Raw genomic sequence first — 19,548 nt, 5'->3', positions numbered from 1 at the left:
GGATGGGCTTTGGCTCAATCCTAACAAGATTGAGTGGCTTTGGGTTTTGGGGCCTTCAGAATCTGGGAACTTACCATCTTTGGTGCTGGATGGGGTGTCACTGTCCAAACAGACCCTGTACGTAATCTGGGGGTCCTTCTGGACTCACAACTCCTGCTAAAGGAGCAGGCGGCAATCATGACTAGGAGGGCCTTTGCACAACTTCGTGTTGTGTGCCAGTTGTGCCTGTTCCTGGATTGGGAGGCTGTACTCTGTCACGCATGCCCTGGCCACTTCCTGCATGGACTATTGTAATGCACTCTACATGGGGCTGCCCTTGAGGAGCATCTGGAAGTTGCAACTGGTGCAAAACATGGTGGCATGGGCAGTTGTGTGTGCTCTGAAATCAGTGCACATTACATTTGTGCTCTGCAAGCTGCACTGCTTCTCAATTTGCTTCTGGGTTCAATTCAAGGTGGTTATGGCCCTTGAATCCCTATGTGGCATGGGGCCAGGTTTTTTGAGGGACCATCTTTCCTTGGTTATATCTGCCTATCCCATCAGGTCCAGCAGAAGCGACATGTTATGAGTCTCGTCTACTAAGGAGTTTCATCTGATGGGACTCAGAAGGAGAGCCTTTTCTGCAATGGCACTGCCCTCTGGAACACCATCTCCCCTGAGGTCAGATTGGACCCAACCCTATTGGCCTTTTGGAAGACTCTGAAGACATGGCTTTGCCATCAGGCCTGGGGATCCCTTGGAGGTAGGGAGCCTGCAAGATGGCTGTATTGTAAAATAAAATAAATACTATGAAAGTTTCTGAGTATAGCAGTATTGGTGATTGAAAGGCAGCCTACACAGTTGACTTCTAATATGGGGGCAGAAGAGACTGACTCCTACAGAGATAGGGAAAGTATGTGATGTGAGTATTTAGAACGTATTTTGACCATGTAAGAAATTCATGTAAGGAAGAAGCAATGGAAATAGCAGACATCCTACTATAAAGATGTCGATGGATCTATGGCACTGAAAGAAGCCTCTTTAGATTTAGTAGTTGCTCATGAACGAGGACCAACTATTTATGAAAACAAGGCATCTTCCTCCAAAATATTCATAGAATCAGTGTATCTCCAAATATATGCAATTACTTTTGTTCTTTTAAAAAACTGGCATCTTCAAAACAAAATCAGAATGTATAAATACTAGAACAAATTTAAATATATATTTAAAGATTATATAATTGAAAGTCAGTAAATGTTCCCATGCATGTGTTTTATCACCTGTCCATATCAATGCTCCCATGCAAACATTTTGACTTCCAAATTATGTCTTCATCATGAATATATTACAAGCACTGTTTTCATTGTCAATGAAGCTGTATTTATATTGCCTCAACTGATGCATCCTAAGGGGAAAAAAATCCCAGATCTGAGGTGGCATCAGTAAAAACATATTTCAAAGTATTAATATCACACTTTTATTTTTCTATAGCTGTGTTTTAACATAGAATAGATCCTGGTAGAGTTTTTATATAAAATCCCTTTGATTTGTGTTAGTAATTCATGTGTACCTGAACAGAAAGATATTAGTGACTTTCTCAAGCATTAGTGCTATTTATAGGGCTGAGCAAATTCTTCTAAAGACATGCTTTGCAACACACAAGACTGTCTGAAGCACCACTCTTCAAATAATTAAGGCAGCATAAGATTTAAGAGCAATATGGGCCCAAAACAAAAAAGAAATAGGAGGCAGTTAAGAAATCAAGAATAATTCAGTTTCTAAATGAAATAAAAAGAAAAGGGAGTTATTGCAAAAATAGAATCAGGTATTTGTGGCCTTGAGTTTTAAAAAAACCGTGAAAAAAGCCTAGTAAGTTACTTTTAATCCTAAGGGGACACAGTGCTGTCCTTGAGTTGGCAGATAAATTATATATATAGTTCAATTTAGACAGTTAAATTTATACTTTTTTCCAAGAGATTCCTATCTGAAAGAGGAGGGTAGTACTGGGGAGGGTAGTACTGCTCTAACCTTTATCTTAAGGACACACTCCTCTCTATTCTTGGTGATTGTGATCATCTGCAGTAACAACACTCTCACGCGTGACAGGAGTGACCAAAAGTATGCACTTGGTAAATGCTAGAGTGGTATCATAAGAAAGGAATGGCAACAATTTGAAGAGTGGATGTGTTGTGTGCCTGAGGAACTGCTTTATTCAGGGATAAGGGAAGGAAACAAGCAGAGTGTTGCAAGGTATTAAAAAGACTGTCGCCCAGACACATGGACACACATCTGTAAACAGTAGGTCGCAATTGGCATATGGTTATGCCAAGTTTAACGATGGGTATTCTATTACCTGCTGTCAATGTTCATTCTTGAACACTGGGTATCAACAGGGTTTTCTGGAACTGTTATATACTTTGGGCCCTATACATGACTGCATAAAAGTTAGACTCAGTTACAGGGACAATGGGTGCACTGTTGGAAGACCTGAAAGACCAGGTTAGGGAGAGATGGAAAAAAATCTATGGGGTTGCTAAGAGTTGACACTGACTTGATGGCCATCCATCCATCCATCCATCCATCCATCCATCCATCCATCCATCCATCCATCCATCTTGGCTTAGCTTCCAGACCTGTTGTATACCTTTCAAGCATCCAGTGTGCTTAAACTTGAATGGACATAGTATGCAACAACAGTAACATTCAAACATTGAGTTTTCTTTCAAAAAGCTTATGGAGCAACAAAAACATGAACTGGTTTTGAAGATGCACAGATTCCAAGGACAGCTTTTCATCCATCTCTATTTCAGCAGGATCTTCCTGGGTCTTTTCTCCCTTCCCTTTTTCAGGCCTGACAAGAGTAACTCTCAGCTTTGGAGTTCTAGGCATGAGTGTGTGATTGTGTGGGTATGAGACAGATTTAGAAGAATAATGAGATTTACCCTAAATAACATCCATATATCATGGAAGTGTTCTTTTTTAAAACTGTTTTGTTATCTTAATGCTTCCCTTCAAAGTACATTACCTTGGAAAATCTTTTTAGTCCCACTTGGTATTCCACTTGATGATGAAATATAAATCTGCTTTTTCCTTTTCATACAAATGTTATAATTGTAATTGCCTTTAGAGAAAAGATCACATCCTCTTCCCCACATCAGCATGGCATTTATACTTCTACTGGCATCTGTGAAATCTTTTTCTTAAGTTTAAATGCCACATGGAGAATTGGATCTTCCAAGGGATAAGTTTTAAGTGAAGAGGAACATGGGTAGTTAACCACTTAGCTATAATTGCCCTTAGAAATTGCCCTACATAATAGTTAAATCCAAAAAACAAACAAAAAAATTATTAGCACCAAAGGACATTCAGCAGGCTGAGAAAAAGATCCAAGGCCCTGCTGAAACAGAGTGATAGGCCAGAGCAGGGAAGCATGATGATTTGAGGTAGTTAGATATACACCCATCAGATTTTTTTCATACATTTCCTTTAGCACTTACAGCTGTTAGCTTGTGGAAACTGCATCCAGCTTGCGCTTCAACACACAGTTCCTTTTAAAACATATACTAACTTCATATCAAAATCCTTTAAGATGATCTGCAATAGTTTTAGGATTCTTAGACATATATGTTCAACATTTATTACAAATGATTTTAAAAAAACACACCAAATCATGTTCTGACAAATAGCATATGACTATGACATTAAATCTTAAAACACAAACAACTTATATGAAATTTAAAACAATAAGCACCCAAAGATTAGTAGGAACAGGGTAATCTTATTAATTTTACTTTTATAGCAAGAACAAAATAATAATTAAAAAAATAAATTACAAATTGGTAATTCTTGGAGAACTACCATATTCAGTGTTTCAAACATGCCTATACTGCATATAAATTAGTTTATAAAAGGCAAGTCAAATTTGAACCTTGACTTAGCTTTGTATCTAAAAAGTTAAGCTTGAGTGAAAACTTTAAAATATCTTCCTTGAAATTCCACAAAACTTTATAGAATGTTAGTACCAATTTTGTGTTTTGCGTTCATTGGGGCAGGAAATAAAAACATATTTGGATGTAAGGCTCAGGCAAAGTTAAATTTGGTCTGTAGATATTTTTGCATGAACATTTTGTTAATAAGAGAGAGAAATAACAACAAAGTCCCCGAGAATAATCATAAATAACTAGAACAACTTCCAGAATGTCTTCTAGGCGTGTTGATCTGGTACATCAATTCTGAGGACTCTTACTTTTGATTTATAATGATATTCTTTCAAATACAACTTTACAGATGGAGGAATAGGAAGGGCATTTATCCCATCGTAAGTTGTAGTGTTACAAATAACTGTCCTGCATAGATGTTGAAGGGAAAAAGGGAAAGTTCTGTTTAAGGGAGTAGAGAGAAGCGGCTCAAAGAACATACAAGAACTTGGATCTTTATAATGTTCTAAGAGTCCAGTAATGTCAGGAGAATGGAAGACACATGGATCGTGAGCATCAAAGCTGAAGTTGTGATTCCACTGTTCAATCCTGGCATGAAGTGAACGACTATAACGCCTGAAACTAACAGAAAATAAGTAATCCTCCTGGGCAGAATCACGTAACAAAAAAGTCCCCTCTGGCTTTCCATCTAAAAGTGCTTCTGCAGCATATTTATCCATCACTCCCCAGTAACATGGGTTATTATTGATCTGAAGGAGGTCAGGAACAAGACAATGAACATAATCAATCTGGGTGTGATATTTGAGAGGCATTTGCAGCTGTAGCAGTTCATCATCTGTTTCCCACCGTGGCTTGTTTCTCTTCCTAGAGCTAGTGCAAAGTGTCACCACTTCATCATCAGAGTCCATGTCACTTTCCTCTTGGTTGCTCTTTAGCTGCTTACCTGTGGCAGATTCATCTCGAGGATCACATGGACAGGAGGCATTATCAATAACATTACTTGCCTGCAAAACAGCAGAGTCTTGTTCATCTCCAGTCTCAATCTCCCTCAGTTCTTCATCTTTCCCTTCACCTTTTGATGAGCCCGTACTTAGCCAACTTTCAGATTTTTGTTTTACAGGGGCAGTGTGCCGCTTGATTAAATGCCAACGAAATGCTAGCTCAGATCGTGGTGGAAAAGGGCACTTGTCCAACATAAGCTCGCTGATATGTATTTTTCTCTTTGATGAAAGCCCTGAAGAATGCCGAGTGCTACAACTCTTTATGGGGAAACATTGTCCCATCGCATCCTGCAATTTCTGTTTAAAAGAACGGCCTATGAACCTGTGACCACATGCATGTTCCAATTCCACCTCAGTTGAAGAACAGCTGTGTTTCCTCTCCTGATTCCTTAGACTTAATATAGGTTTTCCTGAGGTACTTGCCATTTCAGCATTAGAACTGTTCTCATTCTTTTTCGTCCAGGAAAGCTTCTTTCCACTCCATACATATCCGTCCTTTCTGTCTGCACTCCTACTCCGACTGGTTTTAGGTCTCACATCTGCATTTTTAGGTTTCCTTTCTTTATTTTCTGCCATATTTTAATGTTACACGCTTCATAAAGATTCCAGAACTAATGTTGCCAAAATCCTTCTTCCTCAGTGACTATCACAGAAAGCACCCCTCATGTGTTCTGAGGCTGTATCTATGAAAATAGAAAAAAGAGTACTCAACATATTTATTTCTCACATTTCTATACTACCAGAATCTGAAGGCTGTTTACAAGAATAAAAAGGACATAACAGAGATTAAAAACACAGTGCAAACTCTGTTAAAAAAATCAAATAATCACTTTAACATCAGATAGTGCCAACTCTTATAGGCGACATCAACTTTTAAACCTCTTCAGAATAATCTGATCACCTTCTGGAATGAAGTCAGGATTGTTGCTAGTCTTACATTTTGGGGAGGAGGCTGTTTCATAGGAGAGGGGGACCACCAAAAAACATTGTCCCCAGGCCAGCGCTGATCTTATCTCATGTAGACTGGGGACCCACAATATTCTGACATGGATTGAGCATATGTGATGGAAGTACCCAGGAGTCAACTCATTTAGGGCTTTAATGGTTAAACCCAACACTCTGAATTATACCCAGAAGCCTACTGGCAGCTAGAGCAATGCCTGAAATATTGGTGTAACTTAGCAGTAACAGCTCTAACTTATCACCATGTGGGCCATATGCAGAATACAGTGCACAGATTGCAGCTTCTGAATAATCTTGAAAGATAGTTCTATATGGAATGTATTGTAATAATCTATAGAAATGGTGATGAGATCATGAATGACCATCACCAGGTCCTTTCTAGATAGGGCCACTAGTGGTACACCAGCCAGAGTTGGACCAAAAGCTGTCTTGCACATCATCTCCACTTGCCCATCAATCAATTACCATGAAACTATGAGAAAACCCTAAGTCATGGACCTGCCCCTTCAGGGTGATTGCTACCCTGTCCGGAGTAACCACCAAAGTAGATAAAGAAACAGATGATCTCTGGACAAACAGTAAGTCCTTCTTGTTTGGGTTCAGCCTCAACTTGCTTCATCCCAGTCAGCCCCTCAAAGCCTCTAGGCATGGTCAAGACCTCAACAGCATCTCTTGGAGTCCAGAGGAGCCCTCCTTCAGAAGGAGGCACACTAGTGTCTTGTTACAGACAACTGGGATGTCCTCATCCACCAAAGAGATGTTGCCAATCTCCTGGATCCAACTATTCTCTCCCCCTCTGGCCATCTGAAAGAGCCAGGAAGGGCATGGATCTACAGATGGTATAGCTCATGCCACAAAGCCTTATATTTGCTTCATCAAAGTCTATAAGCCAGAATGAATCACCCACGTAACATAACAAGATCTTTCCCAGTCACCCCTTCAAACCTCACTGATGAGGAATCAAGATTCTGGTGAATATGAGCAACTTTATCAGCAAAGCATTATATAATATCCTCAGAGCAGCCAGATAGTAAATGGTCCTGCTCATTCCTCCTGCAACAGATATTAGTAACTTTAAACAAGACAACTGGACAACAATCTGATGATGGAATAAGGGTGGAGAAGTGAGAATGCTTCACCACCCTTATCACCACGGTACTAGATTGAACATGAACTCTTACCTATGCTCAGTTAAGTTCGTGATTAGTCGCCTATCAAAATATATATATATATAAGAGACAGAGCAGGCAGTCCTGCTTTCCTGCGCATCAATAGGCTGCCACAAGCATTACAGCCAGAATATTCTAGCCCTTTCTACGGAATATTCTAGCCCAACACGAGGAAAATCTGGTAGCTTATCCTTCTCTAAACTTCAATCTACTACAAAGAAAAGGATATTTTTGGAGAGATTTTGAAGGACAACTTCAAAGTGAACAACTAGCTGCAATGTTGTGTGTGGATTTAGCAGTGTGGAAGTGATTCTGTAGAAAAGGAAAGGCTATACAAGTAAGATGTATAGTAAGTTTAAAACTTTAGTAAGACAAGATTGAACTTGGTCAATTAAATTCAAATGCAGTTAAATACTAAAGATAACTTTTCCCCACGATTATATACTTACTCTCCCATTTAATCGATCTCTTATAGTGATAATTGTACTAAAGGCAATATATGTACTAGAGAAAGCAGGCACCAATTCAGCTCTATACCATTTAGGCCGCCATTCTAATATTGTTTTCCCCAAAGTTATGCCTCTGATTTCAGGGGATCTTTCCAAGGTGCTCTGACAAATGCAGCATATTTTAATTTCCCTGAATAGTCTATATGAATTCAAATGTGCCTTGCAGGCAGTACTATGCATTTTACATTCAGTAATGATTACTCTAGGAAAAATGTATATATGAATGAAGTCTTGGAATGTCAGACTAGAGGGCCTTAGTGAACACTCAGCTGTAACATCAGTGTTCATCTTTGCTTTAAAAAGGGGATTTAAGGAATAGAAACAGGAAGCCCCATTTTTCTAATTAGGTGGGGGCTCTATAGGCAGAAAAGCTGTCCCAACGGAAATGAAAGACACCATACTAATGGCAGATCCTTTCTCTATGGAATGATAAGTATTAGCATTTTATGAGCTACTTTTAAACATGCATAGCCACTGGTTTAATTCCATAATAAAACACTGGTAGATCCTTGGACTCACTCATCTTTTAGGGCTTTCAGATAAATGGATCTGTGAGTGATGATGTTCTGAACCACCTCTAATAGAATTCTAATCTAATTAACTTTCCAGAGCTTCCTCCATTATCATGTTAAGGCAAACAAACTGTAGATTAATTTAACCTCCATTCCTGGGAAAATACTGTTTTCCCATTTCTTTGCCTGTCCTTTGGACAAATGCCATATTCAGGCCAGCGAACCATTCAACAGCAAAAAACCCAATGAGAGATAAAGTAGGTCAAGGAATAAAACATAGTCAAAGATTCATGTAATGCTTCTTACAATACTAGTTCACATAAGCATAATGTTAAGAGATGGTATTCTGTGCTGAGACTTTCACGTCATTCTTAAGACAGAAACTAATTAAAATATATCAGAGATTGGGTATTCTAGTCATTTGCTTTTCAAAATGAGTTTTTAAAAGGGTATCCCCAAGGCACTTGAAGAACCTAGGCTTTACATCCTGAAAAGGATTACAAAAAAAAAAAACTTGTTTTACTAAAAGCAATTTTATAAAACCATGATGCATGGAAATGCTTTTAAGGAACTGCAGAGGAAAGAAATGGCATTACAAAAAGTAAGACTCCCTCAAGGTCTAATTCATGCATGGTACGTGCCTTTGTTTGCCTTAGTTATTCTTTTGAGTATTTGTGTTTTCAGAACATAATTCAACCACACAATATTTTTGAAGTGCGTCATAACAGCATCTGAATCAGTGAGGCCACTTTATGAAGACTAGTTTTGAAAAGCATCTTTAAATGCAAGTTTATTATGCCTTAAATATGCGGGAAGAAAGCCACATGGAAGAAACTACACTCTTTCCTGAGAAGAAGGAAGGAAGGAAGGAAGGAAGGAAGGAAGGAAGGAAGGAAGGAAGGAAGGAAGGAAGGAAGGAAGGAAGGAAGGAAGGAAGGAAGGAAGGAAGGGTGTAAAAAGCCAAAGTCAAGTAATCCAGTCATGGACCCTTGCCCTGAGCTCTTTCCAAATCCACTCAGAGTCATCCAACCCAATGAAGCACATTTGAAGCTGCAGGGGGACCAAGTAGGATACATCTGAAATGAGGAATTTGAATGGGTTCAGCATGTGGATCGATAGTGTAATTTAGCACAGGAACAGTTTCATTTAAGCCTGACATCATCTTACAAGTTGCTTGATTAACCATCTTGTGCACTAGTCAAGTTAATACCCTTGAAGCCTCTTACTGTCTCATTCATCAGATTCAAGTCTAGTGAGGAAAAATGAATGAAAGCTGTTCAAACTTGCATATAAGAGTGCAGATGGGGGTAGGGAGGGAAGGCTTATTTTAGAATCTTTTCCTAACACTTTTGCCAACTATGCATCTAACTGCAGACAAGACTACAAGAAAGCTGTAAACTTCATTCACCATGAACACTATTAATCATCACGGGGAAATAAACTTCTGTGGAACAAGGATTAGCAGCCAAAAGCAGTTTGTATATTCAAGCATTCATTGAACCTACACATAAGTGTATGTTTTTGTTGCTTTTAATACTAAATGAACAAGGTAGAGAAGCATGCAGAACATGGCTTCTGGAATTTGTTCTAAGCCTTTCACCAGCAATGGCAATAGGAGGCATCTGTATTTTCTTTTGTGTAATCAAGGAATGTGTTCTTTATGTGTGTGTTTTTGCTCTCCCCTTGTGTTGCATCTGTACATGTGTATATTGGGAAGCACAGGCAGGCTACATATGCTGTGCTTTGGTCATTGGTGGGAGAATGGAGAGGCACCTGGCATCATCCGGAGTCCTCCTGAATTGCTTCTCCCTTAAGGAAGCATGGAGGAATTTTTCAAGATTATTTTTCTCCACAGCCTTCAGCCTGATCCAGCCCATTTCCAAACTCAATTTTTTTTGCTGGCTTTTCCCTGATACCAAATTCGGTTCAATTTTTGGAGACTTAACCTGCCGATGGACGAACACTGAGACCCTGAACATAATTGCTTTCCAAGTCTCCACTGGGTTGGAAATAAAAATGGAGCTAGGTATTATCTGTATTATATTCATGACACCACACACCAAACAATTTTACTCAGCAGTTTTATATAAATATAAAAAACAGGAAAGATAGAGAAGCCCCAGTATGACTATTAAGTAGTTAAATCAGCAAAAAAGAAAAAAAAATCCTATTAATTCCTCTTAGTTTCTATTAATCAGTTCCTATTAATGTTTTATTACTTAATGTTACATAGGGATTCTCTGAAGCATCTTCTAGAATTTTAACTGGTTCATGATATGGCATCTTGGTTGCTAACTGGTATTATGCTATAATAGGCATACTTTAAAGCAGTGTTTTTCAAACTTGGCAACTTGAAGATGAGTGGACTTCAGCTTCCAGAATTTCCCTGCCAGCATGCTGGCTAGGGAATTTTGGGAGTTGGAGTCCACTCATCTTCAAGTTGCCAAGTTTGAAAAACACTGCTTTAAAATAATGCAAAATGTCCTTGAGTCAAGCTTGATTCCTGATGATTACATGAGTGCATCAATATCATAGGTATGGGAGGCAAGTGACAAAACATGTGTTGCAACACTGCAGTGCAAACTGATGTTGGGACACAAGTATGAAAGATTGTAATTGTAAACATGCACTGCAATGCATGTTTAGTCATTTCTTTGACACTGTGGTTTGTGCTGAATGTCTACAATCAATATAGGTTTTTTTGGTAGCAGTATAGGAGTGGTTTGTCACTGCCTTCTTCCAGGACTTTTGTTTTACTTTCCAATCCAGCCTACAGTTCTGGGATTTCATTATGGTCTTTCATCCAAATACTGCCCAAGTTTGACCCTTCTTAGGTTTTTTTTTTAGGATTAATGAATGTTAGTCAGCTGCTGTTACCTGCTGTAGGCAAACATTCTTCACTGATGCTAAAAGATATCAGTAGGTTTTACTATATTCTGGGGCATAATTAAAACACAATTATCCTATGCATGTTTTTATTACTCTTATATCCTGTACTTCCTGTAAGACTCAGGTGGAGCACACGGTATGGGTCTCCTAATTTTTATCCTCAAAACACCAATCCTGTGGGATAGGTTGGTCTGAAACAGGAAGTGGTTGTCTTTCTCAAGATTAACAAAGGTTCAGTTCAGCTACGATCTGGTTCCTTCAGTTCTTTAGAATGTAATTAATCTGGTCCTGGAGATTTAAATTCTCAAATTAAAGAGATATTCTTGGACCACGATTCTATCACTCTCAAGCTTCAATCCTGGCCCTTTACCTTGCTCTTCATAATTTGCTGGTAGAATGTATACTTTTTGTTGGAAACAAATCATAACAGGAGTTGAGTAGTGTGGCCTTTTCTTTGCTATCGCTTATCATCTGCTATTTTCATTGAATAGCTGGTATACTGATTCTTTTCCAGTTCTTTTGAACATATATAAAGATGTTCTTTTTGTTATTCTTAACATCCTTTGCTAAGTTAGCTTATTCTAAGCTTTTACTTTCTAGAACTATAGTGTTAGATTACCTACTAGTTTTCTCCCTTTATGACTGGGCCTCTTTCCACTTCTTATATGTGTCCTTTTTTCCCCTTTCGACTTGAAAACAATCTAGATATGCCAGGGTTAGTTCCAAAATATCAAACTATTCAGAAAGGATCCTCTCTCCAATTTTTATATTTTACAACGAACCCTCAGCTTAATTTTATAATATTTTTTCTGGGTAAGGGGGATGCTTTGAATAAAGCATTGGACTGCACTGTCTATACCGCTGCAAAACAAAACACCTTGATTTTTTTGGGTAGGAGAAACCATAAAGTAAAAGAAATTAAAGTATCCCATCTCAACAATTAATTATATTAGTTCAGTGGTTCTCAAACTGTAGGTTGTGACCTCCCAGGGAGTTGTGAGCAATTTATAGGATAATCACAGCTTATGATCCTGACAGCAATACTGTATTCTTGAAAGTATTACAGGCAGTCCTTGACTTAGACTATTTGTTTAATGACTGTTCAAAGTTACGACGGCACTTAAAAAGTGATTTACAACTGGTCCTCGCACTTACGACTGTTGCAGCATCCCTGTGATAAAAATTCAAGCACTTAGCAACCAGCATATATCTGCAATGGTTGCAGTGTCCCAGGGTCCCATGATCACCATTTATGACCTTCCCAAGGGGCTTCCAACAAGCAGTCAATGGAAGCTGGATTCGCTTAATGACCATGTGATTCACTTAACGGCCGCAGCAATTCGCTTAACGACCACAGCAAAAAAGGTCATAAAATCAGGTGTGACTCACTTAATGACCATGTCACTTAGCAATGGAAGTTTTGGTCCCAATTGTGGTCATAAGTCGAGGACTACCTGTATTTGTGTTATAGAATGTTACTTTGAAATAAAGTTGTTTTTAATATTTGCATATCTATTTATTCTACAAAATGTTTACATTAATCAAAATCCTTAGTTAAATCAAAAATGCCAATTTTTTGTACTTTCCTTTGATTAAAGTGTAATGTATTTTGTGAAAATCGTAATAAATAAGCAAGTAAGTTTGGGGTAGTGGTTAAGGCAGCAGGCTAAAAACTAGGAGACTATGAGTTCTAGTTCCACTTTAGGCATGAAGGTGACTTTGGGCCAGTTACTCTCTCTCAGCTCTAAGAATGCAATGGCAAACCAATTCCAAAATCTTGCTAAGAAAACTGCAGGAATTAGTCCAAGCATTATCGGATACTGGTAATTCATTGACACTGACCACAAATAATTTGGGCTTGACCTCTCCTAGAAATATTTATGTGTTTCAGACTTTTTTGCTGGTGAGGTATATAGTAGTGTATCCCTAGATTTTGGAGTGTCTGTAAAAAAGTATGTGTTAGTGACGTCCAGATTTTATTTATTTTATAAAGCTGTAAGGTTCTGTCATGGTTTTATTTGATAAATAAATTAACATTTAATCATTAAAAGTAACTAATATATTTATTTCTTGCCCAGCGCTAACCCCAATGGAATCATTAGCTTTATTTTGAGGGAATCACACAAATTCTTTAATCATTTAAGGGGGTTGCAGTATTAGAGTTTGAGAATACCTCTTCTGGTTTTTAGAGGAATTTAAAAAATTCTCCATATAACTGAAATCACAGATTTGGTTTTTCCCACAGTAAGAAACAAGCTTGTCTGAATTTTAGAAAAAGTGGGTTCAAAATAGTTCTTTCCACATTCCCCCCTCTCAGCCTTGCTATTCCTCTTTTATTAAACTGACTGAAGTGATAAAAGAACAAAGCTCTCACTTCTACCCTCTGTTTAATTAACCTATTCTCATCATTATATGTTTTTACCAGTCATAATATTGCTACTGAGAGGCATTCCTCTTCCCTGACTTATTCCTTTAGGGTTTATACACAATCACTCAATCAGTGATTGAGCAAGACAAAGGACCTTTTATTAAATGTTATGTTTAAGCAGCACCGTGTTGAGCAAAAGGAACCTAATAATAGATTTAAAACAATAAATAAGTCCACAATACACAGTTAAATAATCTTATGCATGCAATATGTTGATGAACATTCTCAGTCATCCAGGTGGAATTATCTGGAGGTTGAGTCATGGCAACCGGACTTCTTTTCTAAAGGCCAATTACATTTTGACAAACAGACTGATGACAAAAAACAAACAAAAATCCAGTTCAAATTGATTCAAAACAAGCACTCACATAAATTGTATTCATACATATTTACTTAAGTCCATATTCATTTTTGTTCTCCTTCCCATCAGTTTCACCCTCCCCAACTATGCTTCATAATCTATAGACATTTAAACTAAATACACATAGCTTTATGTCAGCTAATACCACCAAAACAAATTAAAATGAAAGACAGCCTAGTTATTAAGCATATTTTCACCCAGAGGGCAGTATTAATGGAGTGAGCCATTTGGTAAGTCAAGATAAGACGACTGCCTTATTTTAACAGAAAATTAGCAGAGGTAATACAGGCAGGTCATCTCAGTAAGAAGGAGACTTGCATCCTCCATTTTTAACTGCACTTGAAAAACACTTAAATGTGAAGCTAGCTCTCGGACAGAGACAATAACAAAAAATTCTTTTGGGTCATACAACTTTTGGCTATAACAAAAGTCATCGCAGCATGAAAATCACTGAAGTGTTTAAGCCATTGTTCCTTGACACATGACTACCTCCCTGGCTATAATGTCAAATCTTATCTGAGCAAGAGAATGGAAATTGATGCATTCGCTTTAACTTCACTTAAAGCTTGACGTAGATTTTATCCTGAAGGGAGAACATACAAGATATTTTTATTTATTTATATTTCAAATTTAGATACTGCTCATCTCACGAAGAAGTGACTCTGGGCGGTTCACAATAAAACAATAAATATTAATTAAAATACAATAAGAACAGTATAAAAATACAGTAAAAATAGAATAAAACCAAACGCATACACAAATAATAATATCTTCCAAGATGCTGATGTTCAGTAAGATGTTAACGTATGGGAGCATCTTCAAGGTGCTAGCCACCCCCAGGGTTGGTTGGTCCTTTTTTTGCCCCATGCCAGTTGGCAGAGCCAGGTCTTAACTGCTTTCCGGCAGGACAAGAGAGTTGGGGCCTGCCTCACCTCTGGGGGGGAGAGTACTCCATAGGGCAGGGGCCACGGCAGAGAAGGCTCTCTTTCTGGACCCCACCAGTCAACATTCTTTCATCAACGGGGTCTGCAGCATACCCTCTCTGCCTGAACGGGTGGGATGGATAGATATAATGGGGGTGAGATGGTCCCTCAGGTAACCCGGTCCCATGCCACAGAGGGCTTTAAAGATGATAACTAATACCTTGAATTGGACCCAGAAGCAAACTGGGACCTAATGCAGTTCACGCAGCAAAGGTGTAACATGTGCCATCTTTGGGGCACCTAAAATTCCTCATGTGGCTGCATTTTGAACCAGCTGAAGCTTCCGGATACTTTTCAAGGATAGCCCTGTGTAGAGCGCATTGCAATAGTCTATACGGGAGACGACTAGGGTATGAGTGACTGGAGGAACTCCCGATCCAGAAAAGGGCGTTACTGGTACACAACACGTAGCTGAGCAAAGGCAATCCTGGCCACATTGCCACCTGCTCTTCAAGCAGAAGTCATGAGTCCAAGAGGACCCCCAGATTACTCACCAGGTCTGTCTGGGGTAGTGTGACCCCATCCAGAACCAAAGATGGTAAACTTCCGGATACAGGGGAGCCCCCAACCCACAGCCACTCCATCTTACCAGGGTTCAGCTGAAGCCTGTTGTTCCCCATCCAGACCCACCCAGCCTCCAGGCACCTCGAAAGGGTAGTCACAGCATCACTCAGATCACCTGGGATGGAGATGTATAACTGGGTATCATCTGCATATTGATGATACCTCATCCCATGGTGGCAGATGATCTTGCCCAATGGTTTCATATAGATGTTAAAAACGAGTGGGGAAAGTATTGAACCCTGTGGCATCCCACGAAGGAGGGGCCATCTGCTGGACCTCTTGCTCCCTATCAACACTGATTGGGACTGGCCTTGAAGGAAGGAAGTGAACCAGCACAAGAATGTGCCACCCACCTCACTCCCCAAGCTGACCCAAAAGGATACCATGGTCAATGGTATCGAAAGCCACTGAGGAGTCAATAAGAGCAAGGATGGATGCACTACCCCATCCCGCTCCCTCCAGAGATCATCCAAAAGCGCAACCAATGCTGTTTCAGTCCCAAATCCAGGCCTGAAACCTGACTGAAAAGTTCCAGATAATCTGTTTCATCCAGGATCCTCTGGAGCTGCAACACCACCACCTTCTCAACCACCTTCCCTAAAAAGGGAAGGTGGGAGACTGGATGAAAATTGTCCAGTATGGTGGGATCCAGTGATGGTTTCTTGAGGAGGGGCTGTACCTCTCTTTGAAGGCCACTGGAAACACTCCCTCTCTCAAGGATGAATTCATCATCGCCTGGACCCACCCACAGGTCACCTCCCAAGTTGCCTTAACCAGCCAGGAGGAGCATGGATCTAATTGACAGGTGGTGGCATTTACAGCCTGGAGGACCCTATCCACTTCCTCAGGTCCAACAGGATTAAACTGTTCCCAGATAACAGGGTAAGTACTGTAAGTAAGTATTTGACTGATCTTTTCCTACATCAAACCCAGGAAGACAGAATACTGCTGGAAGCCATGTCCTAATTCTTTTCAAGTGTGTATCATGTCTCCTCTGATACCAAATTTTGACTAGAACAGAAATTGCATAATGGTTTTTCTTATATTGTTAGGACCACATAAGGCATTTGCACATCATATTACAAGTATATTGAATGAAAGTGAATTATTATTGACTTGGAAAATACTGAATTTAGCCATTCTGCAGTGAATTACATAGGAAAAGGAGGATATTATATCACTTGAGAGTTTACTCCCTCTCACTAATTTGTTAACACATATTATATTACCAAATGTATTTCCTTTAATATAAAAACTGCCCAAGTGATGCAGTCTTGAACATCAATGTTTGATGTCATATGTTAGCTATAAGGAATAATAAATTGAACTGGACTTGCCAAATATATTTTGGATTCACAGAAGAAAAATCCAGAATGACTAGTTAATATGGAACACAATTAATTCTGAACGTCTCCTGTGCAACCCTTGCTCAAATGAATGAGAGCTGGATAAGACCATTACAGTATGTAGCAGGGACTTCTACAGGAAGAACTTCCCAGTAATGTTGGGATCAGTTGTCTCATACTATGCTCTCCAGTGGGAACCAAGATCCATTATATCAGTAAATCCTCTTGGTATTTGGTCCTGAAAATCCACAAGGCTACTGGGATGAGAAAAGAGAGATACTTGGAATGTCAAGCAGCAGAACAATGCTGTTATCCAGAAAAAGAAAAGAAAAACAATAGCAATAATAGCTTCATGTTGTGCACCAAATGCACCCCTTCCTGGATTGGGAGGCTCTGCTCACAGTCACTCATGCTCTAGTCACCTCCAGATTGGACTACTGTAATGCACTCTACATGGGGTTGCCCTTGAAGAGTATCCAGAAGCTTCAACTGGTGCAGTTATGTGTGCTCCTAGAAGAGCACATATTATACCTCTGCTTTGCGAGCTGCATTGGCTGCCAGTTTGCTTCCAGGTCCAATTCAAGGTGATAATATATATATATTGAGATGCATAAAGAGAACAGGCTGATAGGAAATTGTCTACCCTGACTGTTCCCTGGCCTCCTAGATTGTTCCACTTACAGAAATATCCTCAGATTCATTCAACAAGGATTAAGATCCTCAAAAGGCATTTTTCACAATTCCTCGGAAACTATAGATATTCTAAATAGATATTAAATGGCAGAGTAAAATGCAAAGAATATTAAGAACATTTTCTAAAATAAAACAAAAGTTAGTTAACTTCAGATATTTTGGTATGTCATGTCTCACAGCATTAATGAGAATGATTAGAGCAATATTCTATTTAAAACCAGTTAAATAAAATACCTGCTTTCCTAGGAAGAAAATACATCACCAACTTGTTTTTTAAAATAAATTTCTCTATGTATCCCAAAACGATCTGCCCCATTAACAAAGCATAGCTTGAGACCAAAAATATTTCCTTATGTAGTGTAAACATGGGCAAACAACCTATCCAAAACTATTTATATATTTTGTCAGCCAAGAATCAGTAACACCCAAACTAAAATTATAATGTAAGTGGGCAAGGACAAGAATCCACACTCCTTATGGTTTCTCCAATTTTTAGTTTTTATTCTAAAAGAAGCAGTCTTGAGATGAAAACATGAATAAACGGTTCCTGGAATATTCTCAATAAAAGTCCCACAGATAAGTATTTCAATTAGTCTTAAGTGACATTTCCATGTAACTTTGAAGACTTTAAAATATGTTCAGCAAGAAGTGCCAGAAGATGAAGAAGAGAAATAAATTTAATCCTTAACTTTTTAGAACTAGAACAGGTCAAAGTTCTTTTTTTTAAAAAAAAGGTGCAGTGCTTGCTTTAGAGCTGAAATGTTCCAACCTTTAGAAACACCATTCCTCGGCTAAATGTAGAAGGTGGATGCGATCACCAACGTGGCAAATGCTGGACTAACCACAATGGATATTTTCCATTAAACCTTGCATTTCAAACATTCAGCAATGTAGCTATTTCACCACAAATTCTAAACATTTTATAATATGTACCTCCAGAATTGTTACAAATGTTAGAATAAAGCGGCACTTTGAAAGCCCTTCTAACAAAGTTTCATTAAAAAAAAAATGTTGCCTTTAGCTGTTTTTAAAAGTTATACTGCTGAAATGATGGCCATGGCTATGAAATTAACATTGAAACTAGTTTTCTGTTTGCTCCGAACCACAAACAATGGACATCTATCTCAAATTCAGATTCAATTCAGTTTTCTTTCCCCAGAATTTAAAGAAACATATCACTGAGAGATCGTGTTAGCTAATAAAAGTTGAGTATCTTTGGTGGAGTGGGATAACTTTGTCAGAATGAACAGATGCCAGCTCTCTCCCTCCATCTCCCCCCTTCCCCATCCATGCACATGCTCACCTGCTGCTTACCTGAAGAAATATTTTGAGGGGATGCCAAGAAGCAGGGGCGAAAGAGGAACCTCCTCCAATACCCTGGCACGGACAGGCACCTCTGCTCTCCATCAGACACAAAGGATGACAGAGCAACTGCACAGCTGGAGGAGGAGGAGGAGGAGGAGGAGGAGGAGGGGTCTGGGCTGAGGGGTCCAGAGATGAGAGGGGAGGAGAGAAAGGAAGATGTCGGAATGGAAGGGGAGGGATCTTTAAATTGTGCGTGCCTGCGTGTGTGTTTGTGGGTGTGCGCGTGAAAGAAAGGGGACTGGGGGATGAGGCGAGAGAAGGGAGAAAGATGAAGGAAAAGGGGAGACTGGAGGACAAGGTGTGCCAGGAAGAAGTGGCCGAAGATGGATGGAAGTTAATGAGGAGAAGCAATGGCTGCAATTCTAAATCCATTCGTTTGGGAGGAAATCCCTTTACGATACATGGAAGTTATTTCTGGCTACGTATAGTTGCAATTAAGCTGCAAAGGAGAGGAGGCTGGGGGTGGGGTGGAGGAAATCTGGAAAAGCTCCAGAAGTCTCGATGCATGGAGAGGAAAAGGGGGGGGGGGAGGGAAAGGGACCGTGGCGAAGAAAGCTGCTGCCGCAAAACAGGAGAGTGTTATTTTCTTTCCCCCGTAAATCTGTGTCCCAAAAGAAGCGTTAAATATGGGGAAAAGTACAGAACGGGGAGGACGGGAAAGGAGAAAGAAGGGCGGCAGCAGGAACGGAGCAACCCCGCGACTTCGAGGAAAAAAAGCCTCGGAAGGAGACGGAGCCAGGGAAGCCCGGTGGATTCCCGCCCGCCCCCTACCCCACCCTTCCCGCCGTCAGTCCTCCCTCAGCCGCCCGGGCAGAGGCGCTGCTTTTCCTCCCCGCCTCTCAGGCAGC

At 39.6% G+C, this 19,548-nt stretch overlaps 1 protein-coding gene across 2 annotated transcripts; it reads right to left on the bottom strand.

Annotated features, from left to right (window-relative positions):
- Positions 1-1,225: 1,225 nt before the first annotated feature.
- SOCS4 (suppressor of cytokine signaling 4) lies at positions 1,226-19,508 on the bottom strand. Of its 2 annotated transcripts, none has more exons than XM_007427365.4 (2): positions 18,639-19,508; positions 1,226-5,601 (listed from the first exon to the last, which is right to left on the bottom strand). In XM_007427365.4, exon 2 carries the CDS (start codon positions 5,492-5,494, stop codon positions 4,184-4,186), a length of 1,311 nt encoding a protein of 436 aa, XP_007427427.2. In that variant the 5' UTR covers positions 5,495-5,601; positions 18,639-19,508; the 3' UTR covers positions 1,226-4,183. The 2 variants fall into 2 exon arrangements, with proteins under 2 accessions (XP_007427427.2, XP_007427428.2); XM_007427366.4 differs by having other exon boundaries at positions 1,227-5,601; positions 18,650-19,508.
- Positions 19,509-19,548: the final 40 nt, after the last annotated feature.

This window comes from Python bivittatus, unplaced genomic scaffold, assembly GCF_059951505.1.
Source record: "Python bivittatus isolate LINGU-HERP-01145 unplaced genomic scaffold, Pbiv_v1 ctg000580_np1212, whole genome shotgun sequence".
In the NCBI taxonomy this organism is placed as follows: Eukaryota; Metazoa; Chordata; class Lepidosauria; order Squamata; family Pythonidae; genus Python; species Python bivittatus.
Note: the sequence above shows the minus strand (reverse complement) of the source record. Positions and strands in the feature narration are given on the sequence as shown.

Excerpts from the sequence above, each read along its gene's own strand:
- SOCS4 (XM_007427365.4), bottom strand. The coding sequence starts at position 5,494 with ATGGCAGAAAATAAAGAAAGGAAACCTAAAAATGCAGATGTGAGACCT.